The 23456-nt window shown below is 44.1% G+C and overlaps 1 protein-coding gene across 1 annotated transcript; it reads right to left on the bottom strand.

Annotated features, from left to right (window-relative positions):
• Nucleotides 1–6848: 6848 nt before the first annotated feature.
• On the bottom strand, nt 6849–9994 carry Il36rn (interleukin 36 receptor antagonist). The gene is made up of 4 exons (XM_036183262.1): nt 9966–9994; nt 8406–8491; nt 7282–7409; nt 6849–7073 (listed from the first exon to the last, which is right to left on the bottom strand). Exons 1-4 carry the CDS (start codon nt 9992–9994, stop codon nt 6849–6851), a joined length of 468 nt encoding a protein of 155 aa, XP_036039155.1.
• Nucleotides 9995–23456: the final 13462 nt, after the last annotated feature.

Raw genomic sequence — 23456 nt, forward strand, 5'->3', positions numbered from 1 at the left:
ATTTTGGTAATCTGCCCTCTGTCAGATGTGGGGTTGGTGAAGATCTTTTCCCATTCTGTAGGCTGCCATTTTACTTCTTTGATAGTGTCTTTTGCCTTAAAGAAACTTTTCAGTTTCCTGAGGTCCCATTTATTAATTGTTGATCTTAGTGTTTGCTCTATTGGTGCCCTGCTCAGAAAGCTGTCTCCTGTGCCAATGAATTCAAGGCTTTCCCCACTTTCTCTTCTATCAGATTCAGTGTTTCTGGATTTATGCTGAGGTCTTTTATCCACTTGGACTTGAGTTTTGTGGAGGGTGATAGATATGCGTCTATTTACATTCTTCTACATGCGGACATCCAGTTAGTCCGGCACCATTTGTTGAAGATGTTTTCTTTCTTCCATTGTATAATTTTGGCTTCTTTGTCAAAAGTCAGGTGTCCATAGGTGTGTAGATTTATGTCAGGGCCTTTGATTAGATCCCATTGGTCTGCTTGTCTGTTTTTATGCCAGTACCAATCGGTGTTTAATACTATAGCTCTGTAATACAGCTTGAGATCAGACATGTTGATTCCTTTGGAAGTTCTTTTATTGTACAAGATTGTTTTAGCTATCATAGTTTTTTGCTTGTTTGTTTGTTTGTTGTTTTTCTACATGAGGTTAAGTATTGTTCTTTCAAGCTCTGTGATGAATTGTGTTTGGATTTTAATGGGGATTGCATTGAATCTGTAGATTGCTTTTGGTAAGATGGCCATTTTTACTATACGAATCCTACCAATCCATGAACATGGGAGATCTTCCCATTTTCTGATATCTTCTTCAATTTCTCTCTTCAAAGACTTGAAGTTCATATCATACAGGTCTTTCACTTGCTTGGTTATTTGAGGCTATTGTGAAAGGTGTTGTTTCCCTGATTTCTTTCTCAGCCCATTTATCATACCACAAGGACACTTGCCCAACTATGTTCACAGCAGCTTTATTCATAGTAGCCAGAACCTGGAAAGAATCTAGATGTCCCTCAACAGAAGAATGGATAAAGAAAATGTGGTACATTTACACAATGGAGTATTACTCAGCTTTTAAAAACAATGACATCATGAAATTTTCAGGCAAATGGAACTAGAAAAAAATCATTCTGAGAGAGGTAATCCAGACTCAGAAAGACAAACATGGTATGTACTCATTCATAAGTGTATATTAGCTATAAAATAAAGGAAAGCTATGCTATAATCCACTAGGTAACAAGGAGGATTCAAGGGGGAAACATCCAGATCTCCCTGGGAAGGGGAAATAGAAGAGATTTTGTGAGTGTACTAAGGGTAGGTAGGGATGGGTACATGAACTATCAGGTTTTGGGGGCAGAGGGAGAGAGTACTGAAAGAGGCTACTTGAAATGGGAGAATTTTGGGGTCAGGTAAAAACCTGGTGCAAGGAAATATCCCAGGAATCTACAAGGATGATCCCAGCTAAGACTCCTAGCAACAGCAATCAATAGCCTGAACTGGTCATCTCCTCTGACCAGGCAAGATTTCAAGTGGAGGGAGTCGGAAATCAACCCAGCCACATGACATTCGACTTACAGTCTGTCCTGCCTATGGGATATGCTGGGGTAAGGGTGGCCTAGAGACTGAGGGAGTGGCCAACCAATGACTGGCCTAGCCTAAAACCCATGCCAGGAGAGTAAGCCCATCGCTGACACTGCCTGGAATACCAGTACCCACTGGCTGGATGACCCAGAGACCTAGGATAGAACCAAAAATGACTGGAGGAAAACTATAATGCCAATGTAATTATGCCTAATAATATTCTGCTATACTCATAGATTGGTGATTACCCCAATTGTCATCAGAGAGGCTTCATCAAGCAACTGGTGGGAACAGATGCAGACCCACAGCCTAACATTAGGCAGAGCTTGGGGGAATCCTTCTGAAGAGGATTAGGAACCAGAGGGGTTGAGGACATCACAAGAAAACCCACAGAATCAACTAGCCTGGGATCACAGAGACTGAACCGACAACCAGGGAGCCTGCATGGGACTCACCTAGCTCTCTGCATCTGTGTTACAGTTGTCCAGCTTGGTTATACTGGGTTGCCTTGTTCAGCTTTTTTTTTTTATTAAGAAATTTTTTATTATTTTACATACCAATCACAGATCCTACTCTTCCCTCTTCCCACCCACCCCCATTCCCTTACAATAAGGTAAGGCCTCCCATGGGGAATCAGCAGAGCCTAGTCCATTTGGTAGAGGCAGGTCAAAGCCCTTCCCCCTTGCCTCAAGGCTGTGCAAGGTGTCCCACCATAGGTAGTGGGCTCCAAAAAGTTCACGCACCAGGGATGGAGCCTGACCCTACTGCCAGGGGCCCCCTTGAGCATATCCAGCTACACAACTGTCTTACTTGTGTAGAGGGCCTAGTCCAGTCCCATGGAGGCTCCACAAGTGTTGGTCTAAATTTCATGAGTTCTCACTAGCTTGGTTTGGTTGTCTCTGTAGGTTTCCCCATCATGATCTTGATGCCCCTTGCTCATAGAATCCCTCTTCTCTCTCTTCTACTGGACTCCTGGAGCTCAGCCTGGTGTTTGGCTGTGGATCTCTGCGTCTGCTTCCATCAGTTACTGGAGAAAGACTCTACAATGACAGTTAGGATCTGATTCACTGATCTGATTACTGGGGTAAGCCCATTCAGGAACCCTCTCCACTATTGCTAGTAATCTGTTGGTCAGCTTAAATACATGGGGAGGTGCTTGATCTTACTGCAACTTGATATGCCATATTTTGTTGATATCCAGGGGATATCTGCCCTTTCCTGAACAGAAATGGAGGAAGAGTGGATTGGGGGAGGAACTGGGAGGAGAGGAGGGAGGGGAAACTGTGGTTGGGCTGTATAATAAATAAATAAATAAATAAATAAATAAATAAATAAATAAATAAATAAATAAGTAGATGAATGAATGAATGAATGAATGAATGAATGAATGCTTAGCTGTTTTTAAAGACTCCTCACCCTGAAAGTGACGCCAGAGCTGGTTTAGGTTACCCACTTTTGCTTTCGTTGCCGCTTTTTATTCTCCCTTGTTCTTCACAAGTGTGCGCCCCTCTGTTGAAAGGACCAAAAGCATGAGGTATCATGTCAGGCAACCAGTAATGTGTCCCAAGCCTTCACACTGCTGTGTCAAAGACACATAGCGTACTGTTTCTTTTGCCCAGGAACTTTACAGTTTAGCTGGGGAGCTAAGCCACAAAGGTCATACTCAGCTGTATGTAAGCCAAGGCCATATGTAAGAGACAGTAGCATTAGAGAAACCCATTAGACATGACATCAGGATCTTCCTCCAAGTGGCCAAACGCTATGGCATCTTGAGAAATAGTTGGTCAAGTTTTCCTCCAATAACTCCACGGCTGAGGACTTCATAGCCCCTGGGAGAAGCATAAATGGTTATTCGTGATCTTTAAGGACAAGCTTGGGGGGTCATTCAGGCAAAAATGTTCACCAATAATTTGTACCCAGTGGTCTTGTTGCTGCTTTCTGGAATTATAAAAAGAAGTGCATTTTTCTGCCTGCAGACCTTTGGGTGCTTTAAGCATGAGGTGGGCTGTATTTTGCTTCTTCAGGATAAAGGCCATCAGCTCCTTTACCTCTCCCCTCATGCACTGGTCTTGAAACATCTCTGCTTTTCATATATCTGCAATTGACACAAACCCCACCTGCCATGGGCATTTCCTCTCTGAAGATATAGAACCAGGTCTGTGGCTTCTACCAAAATTACAGAAATCTAAAAACACTAGGTTGTTTTCATTTGAACAGCCATGACGCCAGACTCTCTCAGGCTGTACATGTTTCCCTTTTCTGTTACCATTGTAGCAATGACAAAACAAACGTGTTTCTATTCCTTCCCCCCTCCCGGTTTTGGAAGGAAGTGTCAGCTCATCTAGGCTGAAGTCTTTTTGAATTCTGCTGCCCTACAAAGGATGAATCAACCACTCTGACCTTTGAGAATAAGGTGGGATTTGAGCTACTCTTTCATAAGGGGTTAGATGGGTAGAGGAAAGGGAGAAGATTTCCAAAATTGTGAGTTTCCACATTCTGTACTCAACATGTTCCAAAAGTTTGCCAAGTATTATTCTCGGTGCTCAAAAACATATTGATCCAGCTCCAGCCTAAAGGTCATCTGGGTTCCACAGACCCCAAGCCAACTTTTTATGCTGTGATAAGCACTGAGCATCATCATAGCAAATGACCAGGGAGCTCATCTCTTCAAATACTTCTTACAGGAGGTGATATCTTAGCAGGGTATTGAAAAGTGAATGATTTCTATGGGCAGATGGGATGGGTGTAATGTCCTCAAATAGAAAATGTACCATGAGATTCTCTGACTCACAGACAGACATTGTGAATGGGGGATGCAGAAAGACAGCCTGGCAGCCAAAGTTGGTGTCCTCAGTATCCCTAAGGGCCTGTGGTAGAAATGGTGCTTCCTGCTGCTCAGGAAATCTTAGATGTACCTGGACTTAGATGTACAATGGAGGTTGTCTCCCCTGTCCTGGCCACCTCTTTGCTGGTCCTTCTACTAGCCTGCCAACTCTAAACCTGCCAAGCTGGCCTGACAAGTGAGCTATAGCTAAATACTTGGGGCTCAGATATGGACCCCTTCTTTTGCTTTCACTCTTAGTCCCCAAGGTTTTAGGTAGGAATATTAGAGGTGGGAGGTGCAGAGATGGTCAAAGATGAATGAAACCTCATGGCATCAGGTAACAATTGACAAGCGAAGCATGCTCAGCTTTTGAATAGGCTATTTGGGTTAATAAAGGTCTGGTGAGCAGGAAGATGAAAATACTGGAGAAAAAAGTCTTAATCATAATAAAGTAAACGCACATGATTCTTTTTCATTGAATATTACTTACTGCAGCTTATCAACTTACTTCAGAATCTAGATCGATTGTTTTACAGTGTTTTTATGAGGCAGGAATCTGGAGGAGCTTGGTTGGGCAGTTCTGTTCCAGTCTCTCATGAGACTGCACTCAAGCCAGCAGCTGGGTTGCAAGGCTGCCGGGCAAGCCCTGCTTCTGAGCTCATACATGCAGCTGTTGTCCGTGGGAGCTGTTGTCCATGTCCCATACAGCCTCTCTTTAGGGCAGTTTACAGCACAGAATCTGGCTTCCCCCAGTGTACAGAGAAAGAGCAGGGCCCCAAAGAACTCACTAAGGTGTCTTTTCCAGTCCACTCTCTGCAGTAACCCGCTGTCACCTCTGCTGTACTCCAGAGACCAGCGATAACTCTGGCAGAGGGTTAGAGGGAACGAGCATGAGGAAGCAGGGATCACTAGCAGCTCCATCCACTCCCTTCAGCTGCTTGAGACAATTTTTACACGCTTAGTCTCTTAAAACAGCAGAAACGTATTCTGTGACAGTGCAGGGGACTAGAAGTCTGAAATCAAGGCATTAGCATGGTGGCACTTCCTCTGAGCTCAGGGGAGGAACCCCTCCTCCTCTCTTCCTTGCTTCTGGTGGTCCACACAGTCCGTGGCCCTCTTCGGCTGGTGGCAGCAACATCACTTCAACCCTTGCCCCTGTGTCAACCCTGAACCTCTTCTGTGTGAAGTCCTCATTTTTGAAGGACACCAGTCAAGTGAGATTGAGTCCAGCACTTGAACTGCAAAAACCCTGCCCAGGGAAGATCCTCATAGATTGGGGAAGGACAGGAATTTGAGGAGGGAACGTTCTAACCAGCATAGTGGCCACCTCAGAAGCTGGCTGTCACTCAGAATCCCAGGGGTTGAGATCATCCCAGGTCAAAGTACAGGGTAGCTTTTCCCCTTCCCTTCTGTTACTTCTTCCTCTCTCCCTCCACTCCTTCCCTCTTTTATTTTACAGCACAAATGCTTTACATTCTTCCTAGCTTTTCTGGGATTTGCCTCTTGCTCTCTGCTCCTGCCACTCAGAGCTGCTGAGCTCTATTTGGATTTCACTTCAGGGCAGCAGAGGGTGAGGACAATGAGAAGTTATGTTTGCTCCAGTTCCCACCATATTGATTCCTTTTTTTAGTATTATGTAAGTAATGCATCTCCATAATGGAAAAGTTAATAAACACAAATAAATACAAGAAACGTCATGTCACCTATACTGCCCCCACCTGGACATTGCTACAATTGATGTAAACACTTCCAGACCCCCTTTAAAACATATAATACAGATAAGTATATTTTAATTAAGGTGAAAATACAAGATACATTACTTTGTAGCAAGCTCTTCCCACCTAGTGTTCATGAGCATCTTTCTGTGTGAGTAGAGATCAGAATCAGGGGTTTTTATTGTACCTCTGGTTTCAAACCAGCCCAGTATGAGTGTGCCTGGCCATCTTCTCTCCTCTATCCTTACCCTCTCAGTCCAGGGCCAGAGAATGAAGGCAGGGATAAAAGAGGCAGTGGATGTGAGCTGCAGGACTGAGGGAAGGGGCCCAGCCAGCCAAAGATCTCGGTGACACCTCCTTCTCCTGCCCACTAGGGGATGGCAGAGCTTCTGAGGCACTGTGTTAGATTTCACACTGCATGAACCATCCCCACCACTCTCTCACCCGAATCTTTTTATGGTATTCTTTGTTTGTCCCAAGTGGTTTGTATAGGTTCCACACCAGAGGTAGTACCATCCAGTGCGGAAGGAGTCCACACACTGAGCCCGGATACCAAAAGAATTTGCTGGCAGTGGGAACCGGGAGAAGAGAATGGCTGTGTGTCTCCTAAGTCAGAAATGGGAGTCCCGAGGAAGAGGGGAGAGAGGAGTAAGTCACCCACCATGGAGCTCCTCTATCACTACCTGCCCCCCACCCGCATTGCCTACTCTGCCTCTGCCTAGGGAGTTTGGGGGACCATGCAGTCCTAGTCACACTGCTGAAAGTAGAAGTCCGTGATGGGAGCGTCCCAGGCGGCGTCCTCAGGGATCTGGGTGAGCCTGACAGGCTGGTCAGCTTCGGGTGCAGTGCAGAGGAACCAGCCGGGGTAGGCAGCTGACTCGAAGCTGGAGGTGAGGCCCATATCCCGCCGGTAGAAGGTGAAGCTCTTGGATTCCTTAGTCCCGAGGTAAAGCTCCATAATGTTCACTGGCTGTAGAAAAGGGGCACGAGGGATGAGACAAAAGAGTGCGAAAGAGAGAGGGCTAAGCTGGGCAAGGGCAAGGTCCCCAGAGAGGGGGCAGTGATGGCTCAGCAGCGCCTTCGCCAGCATCCAAAGGGACCTAGGCTATCGTGTAGCAGAGCGTGCTCACCTCTCCTGCCTCAGGCCCAGAAGGCGAAGACGCTGCAGTAAGACTCACCTCAAGTTTCAGAGTTGGCTCTTTCTCTGTCCCACAGGACAGGCACTGGCTTCCTCCCTGAACACCCAGGATGACAGGGGACAGACTGGCATCCAGTGCCCGATTTGGGACGACACTAATCTCCTCACCTAGAGGAAAAAGGCAAGATTCGGGAACCCAGGAATAGGGTCTTAAAGGGCTTAGAACCAGAGTGAGGCATCCTGCCTTCCAACACTGGGATAAGGCTAATCTCCTGCCACCTGGGCCAGGTTGTAAACCAAAGCACAGGAACACCAGGTACAACCTCTTACCCCATCCCTCTTGCTCAGGGCTAAACTTTGATAGATTCTCTAAATTCCAAGAGATCACCCCTCCCACCACCCCCTTTAACTCCCTTGACTCCCAGGACTCTTTTCTAGACCTTGTCTTAGCCTGTTGAGTTGCATAGTGCCTTTAGCACCTGTGGGATTTCTGCAGAAAAGGATTTCACTCTGTACATCACCCATCATCCCGTGTAAACATGCACAGACCATCACACACATATTACATCAATACATGCATATGTACATACAATACTTACGTGCAAATACTATGCATATACATACTTAAGCACATAACCATATTTATGTACGTGAGCTTGTGCATTGTACACACAACACAGCAAATGGATCTAGTACCTCATAAGGGTGCCAAAGTAAACATGTATGCACCAATGTGGAAAGGCCTGTCAAAGTATGAGGGCACAGTGAGTAAGCAAGAGGCCAGAGCCCCCCTCCCCCTCAACCCCACCCGAATCTCAGCATTGAGGGTAACCGAGAATCGCTAGAGAGAAGGATGGAGGAGCAGATCCCACTCACTTGGGAATGAAGAACTATCTCAGCCCTTTGCACAGTACTGTCTCCAAAGGTGGTGGAATACCCAAAATAGTCTGTGATGGAAACATATGTCGTTTGTCCTGGGCAATATCCCACTTCTACACAGAGGCTTCCCCGGGGTCCCCACTTTCCCTGAAGCCTGTTTTATGCTGCCCTATCTGACATGGTGATTCTTGGGTCTGCAATTCTGCCGCTGGTTTACAGAACCATTCAAGGCTTCTAAACACTTACCCCAGAGAGTACAGAGGCCTGGGACTCATAGATACCAACCTTTCACGACCTTCCCCGCATGCAGCCCTCCAGCCAGCAGCTGGTTATCGTGCAGGTAAAGTACCTTCAAGGCTGAATCTTTCATTCTGAAACATCAGGAAGGGATAAGACCCCGTAAGAGCAGGGATGAGCACTCTACCTTGCCCTGGCTCCAGAAGGTCTCCCAAAACTCAGGTGTCTTCTCTTCTTCTATTTCCACTGTGCCAGACACAGCCACCAGCTTTCAGTCCTAGCTCTGCAAGATGACTTTGCAGTTTAAAAATTGTTTTGATGTCTGGCCAAACATTTTTTTTTTTTTGCACGTGTATGTGTATGTATATGTGTATGTGGTGGTGGTGGTGGTGGTGTGTGTGTGTGTGTGTGTGGTGTGCATGCCCACAAGTTTGAGCATGTACTTGGGGGCCACAACTTCACCTTGGGTGTCTTTCTCAATCTTGCATCCCTTTATTTCCTGAGGCAGGGTCTCTTGCTGAACCTGGAGCCTGCCAATTTGACTAGTCTAGCCATCTTGCCCCAGGGCTCTCCTGTCTCTCCATACCAGGTACTGAGACTAGAGGCTGGCTTCAGACACCCACCAGGCTTTTATGCAGAGTCTGGGGATATGAACTCTGGAAGTCACATTTCCTAACATAAACTTTATCCCCTGAGCTATCTTCCTAGCCCCAAATATGACGAGGAAGCAGCATTCTACACCTTACTCAGTCAGAGAACACGGTTGCACGAACTATCTCATGGAACTAAGCTTCAGAGAACACACTTGGAGAAATCCTCCAACCCCTTGGTAGCACAGGGTTTGGTTCTGGGACCCCCTACAGATAGCCAAACCCACAGATGCTAGGGCTGTTATATAAAATGGCTGTAGTATTTGCATCAAACTGGTGTCCATCCTCCTGAGTACTTTAATCATCTCTACATTATTGTAATCCCCAACACCAGGTAAACAGTACATAAATAGGTAAGCTGTTATTTAAGGAAGTAATAACTAGGAAGCCTGCATATGTTCACCACATATGCAAATTTTTCCTAGTATTTTTCAATTCAGTTTGTTGAATCTGTAATTGAAGAAACCACAGACACAGAGGGCTGACAAGTTATAAACTAAGTCCAGTGAGAGTAAGGACCATTCTCATCTGCTGCTGTAAAATCTGTAGTAGGGTACCTGACTCAGAGCATACCAGGGAGCAACAGATGGATGAGCTTTTGTTATTCCCACCCCCAGAAAGGATCATGGAGGATTAGTACAGCGGCTGGTCTGATGGCAATTCATGGCCATGGGAAGCAATAGTGGAGCTCTGTAAGGGACACCCAGCTCTCCTTTTCACCAAAAATGACTCTAGACTTCCTAGTTAACTTGTCCCATCCCCTATCTAGTAAATTTACAATTAGGAACCTGTGATAATCCCACTCAGTTCTTCCACAGTCTGAAGGAAGTCAGAAGAACTCCAGTATTGGTCCCATCTTCCTAGCTAGCTGTGACAGCCCTTCTTGTCTACCTGGAACTCATTTTTTTTTTTTTTTTTTTTTTGAGAACACCATCAAATCAGATGAACAAATACTCACCGGAAGCACAGTGCCCCACTCAGGACCATAATGAGCGCCACAGTATTGTAGACCCTATTTCAAAATAAACAATGGGAAATTGTAGGCAAAGAAAAGACTGGGAAATTAGAGGCCTGAGAAGAAAGCAGGCTGCAAAGGCTGTCAACATGTGAACAGCCTGTCCATAGCAGGAAATTCTGGGTCTGGAAGTCAGGAAAGACCCCCACAAAGGGACCCTCAGATCTCTCCTTCCTCCAGGCAGGAACCTGTGGTTGTTTGCCTGCTCTTCCAAGATGCCTGGGTCCTTTAAGTACATGAAGTACACTAATGATCAGGGAGGAGCCCTGAAACTCACTAGGGAGGAGCAGGGTTTCCCAGAAGGGTTTCACACCATCCCAAACTCCCCAAAGCACCTCCTGTGGCACCTTCTCCCTCAATGAAGGAAGCTTCTATAGAGAGTCTTCTTCCTAGGATTCTGAAGGACTTCCTTTGGCCTTCCCAGCTCTCCAGGTTGCTTCAGGTAGTAGATCTGGGAAGCCAGAGCAACCTTCTTTCTTCTGTCCCTCTCTCCTTCCCTTCCTCCAGTACCTCCTTCCTTCCTTTGCCAGACCTATAGAACTGGTGGAGGCGGAGATCTGCTTAGGAATGTTTAGGCAACAGTTGTAGAAAAACCAGAAAATCCAGACATGCAAAAAAGAAAAAATATGCATGCTCACTCGTCTTTGGATACATTAACAAAAACCAAATGTCAACACCTTTTCTTTTGTACACATTTAACCACAGGCAGCTTTCCATATGACAAAGCCATAGAAATTGTACTTTTTTTCAACCTCCATTTTTATGTAGGAACATAGCAGAATATCTTTCTATACCAAACATCATAAGTCTGAATAGCTAGATAGTATTTTATGTATAGTTGTAGTATCATGTACATTCATCTACTTATCATTGGTCCCTCCTACACTGGGTTTGTTTGCTTACTTGATTTTGCGATTGAATACTATGTTATGATAAACCTCTATGATCCTACGCTTTGCCTGTCTTAAATACTTAGTTAGTAAAACAATATGTAGTTATAAAATAATGAGTATGTTTTTAATACCTCTATAAACTGTGACAGAATTAAAGCTAAAGATCACTGCATAACAAAAAATGTTAGACATTTTGAGTACTACTGAGAAATATCGGTTGTTATTGTGCCAAACATCTCTCAGGAAAGTAAATTTAATGTAGAAGCTGTCTTAGGCAAAACTGTCGGATGAACAATTAGTTGACTAGGTAGGAACTACACTATAATATCTAAAAACAAAACAGAATTCCAGGAAGAAGCAGCCTATAGGCAAAGTAGAGCTTTAAGCAAGATTGTTCTTATCTGTCAGAGAATACAACATTGTTTCACCTAAGAAAGCTAGAGAGCCAGGACATCTGTTGCCAGATAGTGTCTTCTAGACATGACAGGGATACTACACCCGAGAAATCTCTATGATGTGGTTACCTAAACAAGACCTGCTTAATGACTACACCAGCTGACATGTCATTGTGGATGAAGAAATTCACAAGGCCCCATTTCCTAGATGAAGAACTACAGGCAGTCATGCCTGCTGAGAGACGGAGAATTTGGTTTTTCTAGGGATGAGCTCCCTGATAGGTTATTCAGCCCCAAATGCTCAGCTCTAAATACATGTACACACAAGTAACACTAGATGAACTAAGTGTCTTACATATACGTGTGTGTGTGTGTGTGTGTGTGTGTGTGTGTGTGTGTGTGTGTAAAACAATAATAATTATAGAAGAAGCAGTCTTCAATTTGAGAGAGAATAGAAGGTATATAGGAGCAGTCACAAAGAGGATCAGGAGGAGTAGACATGATGTAAATACAGTATTTGTATGAAATTCTCAAAAATATACACAGTTAAAATGTTTAAAAAGTCAGACTACCATCTGCCCAGGCCACCTTCCCTGACTCCTTGCTTCGGTGAACTGTGCCCAAGTGTCCAGTGAACAGTGTCATGAGGCCCTCATACAGCTGTTTCTACATTCTGCCTGAGACAGAATGATGCCTATGTGTGGCTGGCCTGCAGGGATATGGCAAGCTTGCTGGGTGTGCAAGTGGGGATGTCTGCCAGTGTTGCAGTGGTGAAATGTGCTGATGTAAAAGAAAGTGAGAGGTTTGGATCTCCTGGCACAACATGAAACGGATTCCACTAACAATTAGCTCTCTCTAGAACACATCCCTTGGTTTGAGTTGTTAATTACTATGGATTAGGTCCCAGTGTATACCTATGGTTCAGTATCTCCACTGAAACACATGCTGGCGTTCATCTCCACACCATTTACAATATCCAAGCTATAAAGTCAGCCTAGGTGCTCATCAGTGAATGGATGGGTGAAGAAAATGTGTACACATACTATGGAGTCTTATTATGCCATAAACAATAATAAGATTGTGTTATTTCAGGAAAAAAAATGAAACTAGGGCTCATCATGTTAAATGCAATAAGCCAATCTTATAAAGATAAACTATGCATGATTTTGCTCATTTGTGAAATCTAGCTAGATGAAAAGAACAAGAAAGTAAAAGAGGGGTTGTTAGAGATGTGGAAGCAGAAAAGAGGGAGAAGAGATCATGAAGGGTTATGGAAAGAAGGCTTATGATCAAAGCATACTATATGCATGTATGGAAATGCCATGACGAAATCCATTACTTTACATAACTAATGAATGCACATGGAGAGCAAACTCCTGCTAAAATTTAATCTTCATTCTGAATATTAAGAAGTGGGAATAGTTGGGACCTTTGAGAAGTTATTGAGTCCTGGAGGCAGAGGAATGAGTTAATCTAGTTAAGAATTACAGGTTCATAAATTGCTGGATTATCTAGGGTGTGGATCTGGTATACGAGCCAGCTTGTCCCTATCTCGTGTGTACACCTCTCTTCCTGAGCAATGCCCTAACCTACCTTCTTGGGTTCCTGAAGAATCTTCACCAGCAAGGGGGGCTTCACCAGATGCAAGTGCTGAGCTTGACTTTCCAGGCTTTGTCATTGAGTTAAATAATCCTCTTTTCCATATAAACCAAGGCAACAAAAGAAAATATGTCCACAGATTCTTGGAAATTTTAGACGGCGCTTCTCACAGGGGGAGGGGCAACATAAGAAAGTGGGGATGAGAAAAGTAGAACAGCATACATGCATGAACATGTCATATGGAAATCTATTATTTTATATGCCAACTAGAATTAACAAAGAAAATAATCCTATAAGAGATGATGCTTCATTTGCCTTCTCTTGAGAATAGGCTAAACCCGGCGGCTTCAGTAAATATGGTCTATGGCGGGAAATGACTGTGTCACTTCTGAAGCCAGGGCATAAGAGGTACTGCAGCTTCCTCCTAGCTGTTCCTGGTTTATTCACCTGGGGAAAGTCAGCTTCCACATGACAAAGACACTCAAGTGACCTCACACTGTGGAGAGATGATGTCCTGAGTGAAGGTGTATTGTTGACATTAACATGGCCATGCCAAGGACCCAAAGCCTCAGACTCATGGGAATGGCAAGGCCTTTCCCTGGCCTGGATGTTGGTGGACAGTTGACTTTTAGTTCAGGAAGTATCAAGCATAGCTTCCTTGTCTCAGAAGACTGCAGCCTAGGATTGCTTCTCTACAGAAACCCCTGCCAAGACTAGCTAACTAGACCTCCTCCTTCGGCTGTGTTCTGTAAACCTGCCTCCTTGTTCAGCTGTATATAGTAAATGTTCTAAATTTCCCACCTGCTGACTCATCTCCATCAATGCCCGAAGCATCTCAATCGATGCCAGATCTCCTGTATACATGCCTTTTGTTTCTCCATTCCCTGTTGCCTGGTCAGGTCAGTCCCAAAGTGCTGCAAGTCAGGGCACCACACAGTGCAGAACAGAGGTCTCACGCCATCACTCTGTGAGGACCAAGCTCGGAGGCAGATCCTTCACCACAGTTCTCAGTGCCTGCTGTCCCAGCTGATACCTGTCTGTAACCTTGTGAGCCTGGTGAAGGAACCATCTGATTCCAGAGTCATGTGTTTCTTGCTTTAGGTTTGGGGCTCATTGGTTAAATATACATGCTAACGGGTACACCTTGTCACGATGACTGAAGTTGTGTCAGTGGGTTTTTCCCCCTCTCAGCAAACATCTCAATTATTGATGGTCTCCATATGTCCTACACCATGTCTGATTTGGAATTTGCCATGTTTCCCAGGTGACTCATTACCACCTTTGTGAGAATGGCAGTAGCTTTGAAGGGCTAGACATAAAGTAGTAACATAGTGCATTCACTTTCTGAGCATGTGAGCACAAACAGTCCAGGGTTCCCTGGAGTTAGGCTAATGGTTTGCCTGATGTTTTTCATTTCGTATTCTCATACTTGTGTGGCTACTACTTTATCTGTTTTATGAGTGTAGGATCAGACATAGAAGGATTCATTACATTTACTGATATGTAATAAAGTAAAAATTGAGACAGACTAAGAAACCTGAACCTGAAGCCGTTGACACCAAGCAGTGTCAGAGTAGTCCTTTGACTACGCGAGTCAACCCTTATTATTTTTCTGGTCCCCATAGCACTGTGAACACAAGATAAATCCTCACTATGATTATAAGACCCTACAAAGCAAGGCTCCCATAAAACATTAGCTCCTCCTTTCCTCATCAAGGAGAGTAAGAGCCACCAACATGGACCTTTTTCTCTTTGTTGAACAAGCCAGGGTTGCTCCACCCAAGACCTTTGCATCCATCCACTTATCTCCCTGCCCAGCTAACTCTGCACCAACGAATTAGCCCGCCTCTTCTAGATCTCTGATTCAATGCCGCCTTCTCCACCTGCTGTCGCCACGGTATGCCTTGTTTTGTGCGCCCACAGTCCCTCATCTTCATTTTTCCCTGTGGCACTCGCCACCATTCAGCATACTGTATAATCTGTCAGATGCAATGGTGAGTATCAGACTCCCCTGCCTAATACCGCTGGATGCTAAACTCACAGTAGGAGAGGTTTGCCTGTCAATTCTGTAGAAGGATGAAACCCAAGCCCTTTGGCTGGTCCTAGTATAGAATGTGTTTCTATCAACCGATATTCTACCAGGATGCATTGTGTACTTTCTCACATTACAAAGGCTAAGGAGTTGTCTATTATTTCATCATTGTTATTTTATTTCCCAGAGAGACTCAGTGCTGATAGGTATGCATTTTCTTCATGTGGTAGTTAAAAACATGGATTGGGGGACTGGAGAGATGTCTTGGTGGTTAGGAGCACTTTCTGCTCTTGCAGAGGACCAGAGTTCAGTTTCTAGCACTATGGGAAACTCACCACCATCTGTAATTTCAGTTCCTTGGAACCCGATGCTGACTTCTGGAATCCAGGGGGACAGCACTCACATGATGTGCATACCTACATTCAGGAACACAAATTTTAAAAAATCCTTTTTTGTTTGTTTGAGACAGAGTTTTGTTGTGTAGCTCTGGCTTGCCTGAAGTTCACTGGACCAGGCTGGCCTCAAACTCACAGAAATCTGACTGCCTCTGCCTCCCAAGTGCTAGGATTGAGGACTTACACCACCATGCTCCCTGCCCCACACCACCAAATTTAAAAGAGCATGGATTAGAAAACTTTGGCTTTTAGGTCAAGATCAGCCCACCTCTTGAATAAAATTTTACTGTGATACAGTGAAGTTTATTTGCTGAATTATTGCCTATGAAGACAGATGTAAATATTTGTGACTGAACTAAGTGATCTGCAAAAAAAAAAAAAAAAAAAAAAAGGATCTACTGCATGGCCATTTATAGGCCACCTCAGATCAGGTCTAAATCTGTCACTTCCTAGAATATTGGCCAAGTTACTTAGTTTTTATACAATTTAGAATTTACATATATAAAGTGAGAATTAAATTAAAATGATAACAATATTATTGTTGAGTGAGTCAGTACACGTGCTTTGTGCCTGGCACATAGCAGGAACTTGAATGACAGCTGTACTATTATTGCCAAGAGCAACAGCATCACCTCCAGCTTGTCATCATCGCCAGCATCCTCACCACCAGTATAAGTCTTCGCTATTTCCATCATAGTCTTGGGAGGTTTGCTTCATCTCCCTGATACAGCATGTTTTGTTTAAAGAGGATGGTAATTTCCTCTTCACTCAGATCTTGAGAGGACAGAATGAGGCAGAGCCCATGAGGAGCTGGATCAGCAGGTAGTACAGATCCTGGTCACAAACATCTTGTCCCCCACCTCTTCCGCACTCACCCCAAGTATTAAAGAGAGCACAGCAGAGGCCTAGATTACTTTGACCTACATCTGAGGCAGGTTTCGAGACTAAACACCACCTTGCATGTGCCTGGGCAATTTCTTCACCCAACTCGCTCTGTTTAGTGACCACAGGATTTGCTATTGGGTCTTCAGAGCTCTGATAAGAAGGGTTAACTTTTGCTACATATTTACTGTGCCAGGCACCATGTTAAAGGACAGCCAGCTCTTGTCTTAGCTCCTAGTCACAGTCATCAGGTCATAGACGTCAAGAGCTAATTTTATTCCCATTTAGTTGAAAAGACTCACCTAAGGCTGTAAATTTAGTAGGATATAAGACCTGGTGCTGTGGCAGTTCAATTCCATGCCATCCAGCCTAAATTCCTTAACATGGAAAAACTTTGTGGATTATAAACATAATGGAGATGGATAAAGGGCAGAACTAGGAACCAATGCACATCATTGGCAGGAATATGACCGCTCTAAGGACCAATGGACTATTTGAAAACAATGGGGTTTCAGAAACAATAGCAAAACAACTCAGCTTGTTTAGAGAAAGAAGGCTCTACCCAGCACAGCAACATTCTATCTTGTGGGAAGGGAGACTCCTCATTGGGGCAGCTTTGATGAATAAAGGCATAGGAGAGATGTTGCTGAGGCACAGAGCATGGAGATGTGAGCCGAAGAGGATGTCCGATCACCCCGACGCCCTCTTCCATTGAGCTGTACCATAAAATCATCCTGTGGGGCGATGGGGATGGGGGTGAAGGAACAGCTTTAGAGAACAGGCTTGAGAAAGATAGGGTGACCTTGAAAAATAGGGAAGCTGGTGGGTGGGGTCACAGCACTTAGCTGGTCGTGACCACGTAGGGGATGTAGGTGGAGGAAGTGGTGAGGGGAACAGCCAGTTCTACCGGCTAGGATTGGGCAGAACCTGCGGACAACCCACAGGGTGGGTGAGGCTCCGGTGTCTGCAACACCCACAGGCAGTTTCTCCTGATTGAGTCACCGAGGGAAAGGGCCACCCTAAGGTCCCCACCGGAGAACCAGGTCAGATCGTAAGGAGGTCCAGGCACTTCCTTGTAATAAATATCTCAGCAGTCTCCAGACCTCGAGGACCCTCCCATGGATTGTAAGGTTTGTCCATTTTGGGGAGGAACCTAATATTAAATTGAAATAAGCCTTAAGTGAAAGACAAAAGCTGGTGGGTCTGGAAAAGCGTGAGCTTGGCTTCTTCCACTCTGGTCTGGGCTGGCTCTGCTGGCCGGACGGGAAAGCACGTTGAGCTGCCAGTCTCACACTGGACAGGAGAGGGCGCTGTCATCCAGTATAGACTATATAGTCTGTGTTCAGCGCGCATCCCAACAGCCACATGATGATTCTTCACGACCTAATTTTCCATTTCTTTCTGCAAAAGATCTGAACAGCTCACCCAGGCAGGGAACACCCACAGACACCAAGACTCAGCCTGGGATCATGGGAGTATGCCTGAGGGTGCTGTGTCTCCCCTTGATTTCATCAGGGAGGCCTGGCCCTAAGGGAAGAGTATGGGAGCATCACTTCCTATGAACTCTCCATGACAGACTATTTTTTAATAAAACAAATTTTGATTATCATGCAAGGCATTAGACATTATTATGGCATTTTGGAACAAAATATTTTAATAGATTTTCCTCCCTTGTCTGCTTACCTCAATCCATGTTCCTTTTTATACTCTTCTCCAAAGTTTCTTTTCTTCTTTCATATCACATGTCTTTTTGCCCTCCCTCAATCCTTCCTCAGTACCCATTTTTACCTCATAACCATATGTAAGATTATCGTATGTAGGTATATATGTATGTAGTATGTATGTATATTACCAGCAAGGGTCTATATATGAGAGAGAATATGCAATTTTTGTCTTTATGAGTTTGGATCATCTCACTTAATATTACACTTCCTGAATCCTTTCATTTCCCTACAAATATCATTTTTCTTTACAGCTTAATAAAATTCCACTGTGAATATGTTTCATGTTTTTATTATCTACTCATCTGTTGGTCATCTAGGCTGGTAATATTACACTATTACTAATGTTCTCCATCTCTCACTCACTCATTTGCTCACTTGCTCTTTGGTAATTTATGTAGGTGCCTGAACATTTAACTTCTTCATACATTTCAAAATAATAATACTTTTTATAATGATATACATTATATTTATTCTGTTCCTCTGGAGAACCACAGTATCACACGTTTCCAGGTTTCACTGTCAGAAACATGATCAGCATTGCCATATAGAACCTCAGCAAAATTAGTTTTAAGTTGTAATAAAACATACACAACACCAGAGTTGCTATTTTAACCATCTTGTATGTACAAAAAGGTATTACATTTTCATCCACATTGTTCTGCAACCATCACTGTTATCTGAGTCCAGAATTTTTTTCTCACAGGCTGACACTCATTCAACAAACATCCACACTCCTCTTCCTCACCCTCAGCTCCCGGCAGTCATCATTCTACTTCTCCTCTCTGAATTTGGCTATCTGGGTACCTCAGGCAAGTGGACTCTCGGTTTGTCATTTTGAATTGGCTTGTTTCCTAATGCCGTGTTCTCAAGGTTCTTCCATGTTGCAAATAATATCACAATGTCATCCCTTCATGAGTCTGCTGTATCTCAATGTATACACCAAGTTTCATGTTCTCAAGGTTCTTCCATGTTGCAAATAATATCACACTGTCATTCCTTCATGAGTCTGGATGTATCTAAATGTATACACCAAGTCTGCATCATTCTTCTATCAGTTAGTGGCTGTTGTAAAGAATCCCGCTACAAACATGAAGACTTGGCTTTTCAAGTCTCTGCTCTTTATTCTTTCTAATATATACCCTGAAATGGAATTGCTAGGTCCTATGGTACTTTTTTATTTAAATTAAGAAAGTTTGTTTGTTTGTTTGTTTGTTTATTGAGATAGGGATTCTTTGTGTAGCCTTGGCTGTCCTGGAACTAGCTCTGTAAATCAGGGTGGCTCCAACTCAGAGATCCGCCTTTCTCTGCCTCTCCAGTGCTGGGATTAAAGGTGCGGGCCACCACCACCTGGCTTAAAATTTTTATTTTAATTAATTTTTGAGAATTTAATACAACATGTCTTGCTCATATTCAATGCCCACTCTCCTCTCCCCCCGTGAATTCCTCCCAGATCTCCCCCTTCTCCTCAGCCCCTCAGGTTTTTTAGAGGGACTGTCTTGCAGCAGGTATCCTGGTCCTCTGGCTCTCATGCGCTTTCTGCCTCTCTCTTCTGTGATGTTCCCTGAGCCCCAAGTGTAAGGGTTCTCTTGTAAATTTGTTAATTGAGGACTGATACTCACAGTCAGTTGTTCTCTGCCTTTTGACCAGTTATGGCTTTCTGTGATGGTCTTCTTTGGTGAGGGGTGAGACACTTATCAATGGATATAAGGATAGATATTTAGAATGCAGTTAGGGACTAGAGGGCCCATGGCATCAACCAATCACAGGTAGTTGGCTAAATTTACAGTATCAGGCATGAATTCCTTCCTATTGAGCAGATATTGAGAGTCCAATTTGGTGGCGGCTGGTTACTCTCAGTATTTTTTGTATTACTATTGCACCTTTTGGAATATCTTGCCACTCTGGTCATTGTGGTTCATAGGCATTATAGCCAGGAAGGACTATTAATTTCTTTTCTCCCTTAGTAGCTTACATGACTACTTCCAAAACTGAGAGCCAATTCTAAGGAAGGAAGCTTCCAGGCCAGGTCTAGGTAGATTCCTCTAAGTCATATGGCTGAAGTGTGTGGTATCTTCCGCAATGGCGTCTTTCCTTCTTTCCCTGGAAGGTACCAAGCGATGGCAATAGCCTATGTTCTTGTGATTCTTTGGACCAACAACTTGAAAGAAGGCTTCCCATACCTGGCATTGGGGTTTTTGTTGATAGTCTATAGTTTTGGGGGGAGTACTGTCACCCTAAGTATAACCTCGCTTAAATTATGTATCCACACACACACACACATATACACAGACCTCCATAGTCCATGTAATTTGGTAACCATAAACCAATATGATTCCCTCTGGATTTTTCAAATATCCGCACTGTTCTGTAGCTCTCCTCCTCCTCTCCCGGCTCTGTGTTGCCCTCACTCCCCAGCCCCAGGCCTGGGATGCTTCTTCCTATCATCAGGTGAAATGTTGTCTAAATTCCACTTTGGTGCAGTCAGCAAAAAGCCTGGTTCAGCTCCGTGTCTTCTCAACAGCATCTCTTACTACCTGTCTGTCTGTCCTGTTAACACGGAGCAAGGAGTGCTCAGTTCACCAAAGAAGTGGGAGGGATGTCTGTTTGTTCTTTTAGCCCCGCTGGTTTTTGAATCATATAATTTGCAGCTGTATTATTAGGCAAATACAACATTACGCATTGTTCTGTGCCTGGGAGAGTTGACACGTTTAGTACCAGGACGGCTCCTCTTCATCTCTTCATTGTTTGTTCATCTGTCTTCTCTAGGGTTGATAGAGTCAACACAACTTTCTTTTTATGGTATTCACTCTCATTTGTCTTTATATTTTAGATTTGTAATTAGGTTTCCTGGAATTTACTCTCTATCCTCCTCCCAGGCGAGCCTCAAACCTGCCTCAGCCTCCCAAATGCTGGTATAATGGGCACAAGCCACCATGCTTAACTAGATCTTGAATGTTTTTGTTGTTTTGTTTTCTTTTTGACACAGGGTTTCTCTGTGTAGCCCTGGCTGACCTGGAACTTGCTTTGCAGACCAGGCTGGCCTTCAACTCAGAGATCCACCTGCCTCTGCTTCCCAAGTGCTGGGATTAAAGGCGTGCGCCACCACCGCCTCACTACATCTTGCATTTTATGCCATCTGAAAAACTCAGTCTTTGAATTAGTGTGTTTACAGCATCTACATTTAATGTGCACATTGATGTGGCTGGATTAATATCTACCATCTTGCTATTTTCTGTTTATTTCACTCTTACTATCTTCTGCCTTGTTTTTTGTGTAAACATTGTTTTATGATTCAATTTACCAATTCACTTAGTACTTATACCGTTACCTTTTTTATTGGTTACCCTTGGTTTCATGTGTCCTTAATTAATGAGGCTAAGTTTAAATTATTTCAAGTCATTTAAAAATATCTTATAAAGATTTTGTATAATGGTCTGGTTCTAATCTATCTTGTCCCTAATGAGATAAAAGTATTCTAAAAGCTTAGAAAGCATAAAGCCTGGAAAACTCATAATTCAGAAAGCATGGGGTACATTATTTAGAAGGTCTTACTTAAGAAATAGAAAACAGGCCTAAATCAAATGCTTGTGGGTCCACCTATCAAATCTTAACAGCAAGGTCACAAGGATAAAGTTCTTTCCAAATACCTTAGTTGTAGGCCAGAATAAATAGTACCCTCCAAATAATCATAGTGATACAAAAATATCCAGCACCTCTGGAAAACAGTTGGCAAGAAATAAACAGACTAGTCTCCATCATCCTAGACAGAAAACAATGACCTGTTATTTTAAAAACTTTGTAGTGGTGAGGTTGTTTAAAAAACAAAAACAAACAAACAACAAGAGCTAAATGCAAACACCCAGGAACAATTTGGGAGAATTAGCATCAGTCCAGTGTGAACCAAAGCCAGGGAAATCCTAGCGCAGGAGCCGAGGCTGCAAGGAAAGAAAGCAGGGGTGAGTTCTGTGGGCTGGGGTGGCCACGGGAAGAGCTCTGAGTATCCTGCAATGAAGTGACACGGTTAGTGAGTTTTGAGCACGGAAGCAAGATGACCATGTTTCTACCTTATCCTGGGGCTGGCTGGGTGGCCATTTAAATCCAGGGAAAAGTGCTTTTCTGGTGTGTGCTCTGCTTTCGTTCTCCAGGAGCCCAGACCAGTCACACCTGTATTGCTTCCCTACCTCCCCTTAAGATCTTCAGAGGTCCTCTGTGCCAGCCCGGGTTTCTTGGTTAAGTGGGTACACCAAGTACCAGACAGGGCAGTAGTTAGGGACTAAGAAGAGATTCCCACAAGAAGACTTAATGATAGATTTCAGAGAACACAACATTTGGAAGTTGCCTGAGGGCAAATTTTGGAACAGAATGAGTGGGGTTCTTTTAGTGTTTAGCACTGATCCACAATGTTATTCCAGGACTGAAAGTTTCCTTCTATCGTCAATGCCCAGTCTGCATCTGACTTGTGCTGCAGAGTTAGGAACTCACAAGCCCGAAACTCTTTCATAGCATTTTCTTCTGCTTCCTTGGACACAGAGTGAAGCCCAAGGCCTCCTTGGTGTTTCTAACACAGTACGCAGAAGATCAAGCCCCTCAGTAGACACATCACATGGTACCCAAGAGGAAACACTTGCCTTCACATTGGCTGGACAGTGTGACTGGCACTTATGTGGCTTTTTTTTTTTTTTTTTTTTTTGAGCTGAGGATCGAACCCAGGGCCTTGCGCTTGCTAGGCAAGCGCTCCACCAGTGAACTAAATCCCCAACCCTTTTTTTTTTTCTTTTTTCTTTTTTTCTTTCTTTCTTTCTTTTTTGGGTTATTCGAGACAGGGTTTCTCTGTGTAGCTTTGTGCCTGTCCTGGAACTCACTTTGGAGACCAGGCTGGCCTCGAACTCACAGAGATCCGCCTGCCTGTGCCTCCCAAGTGTTGGGATTAAAGGTGTGCGCCACCAATGTCCAGTTTATGTGGCTTTTTTGTCACCTCTCAGGGCTTGGTTTCTTCTGTGAGGAAGACCAAGGGTCTGCAAGGGACTATTGTGAGGGTTAAAAGATTACTCAGGAAAAGAGAGCCCTTACAACTTTACCAGAGGCAATAAGCTCTCAGGAGCTGTGGCATACTAAATATGTAAAACTCCTGAGATCAGGACTGAGATTGGCCGTATTTACATTTGCCTTGTAAATAGCACTCTGGTGTCATGCTGTTCACTGAGTCAAGACAGCCACACCTCTGCTTCAAGGCAGTCCAGAGCTTGTGTTCTCTACCCTGACTCAACTTCTAGCTTGTGCATTTCCTCACTGTTGTTTTCTGGTGTGTGCTCTGCTTTTGTTTCTCCTGGAGCCCAGACCAGTTCCACCTGTATTGCTTCCCTGCCTCCCCTCCTAGGTCCCACAAGGCCCTCCTTGCCAGTGTAGGCTTCTCGCTAAAGCGGGCACACCCAGGGTCAGGAGACAGGGTTGTGGTCTTGCTAATTTAAAGTCCTGGAGTCTCAGACTGGTTCTCAGTGCCTGCAGATACAGCTG

The sequence above is a fragment of the Onychomys torridus genome, chromosome 4 (genome assembly GCF_903995425.1).
Source record: "Onychomys torridus chromosome 4, mOncTor1.1, whole genome shotgun sequence".
NCBI lineage: Eukaryota > Metazoa > Chordata > Mammalia > Rodentia > Cricetidae > Onychomys > Onychomys torridus.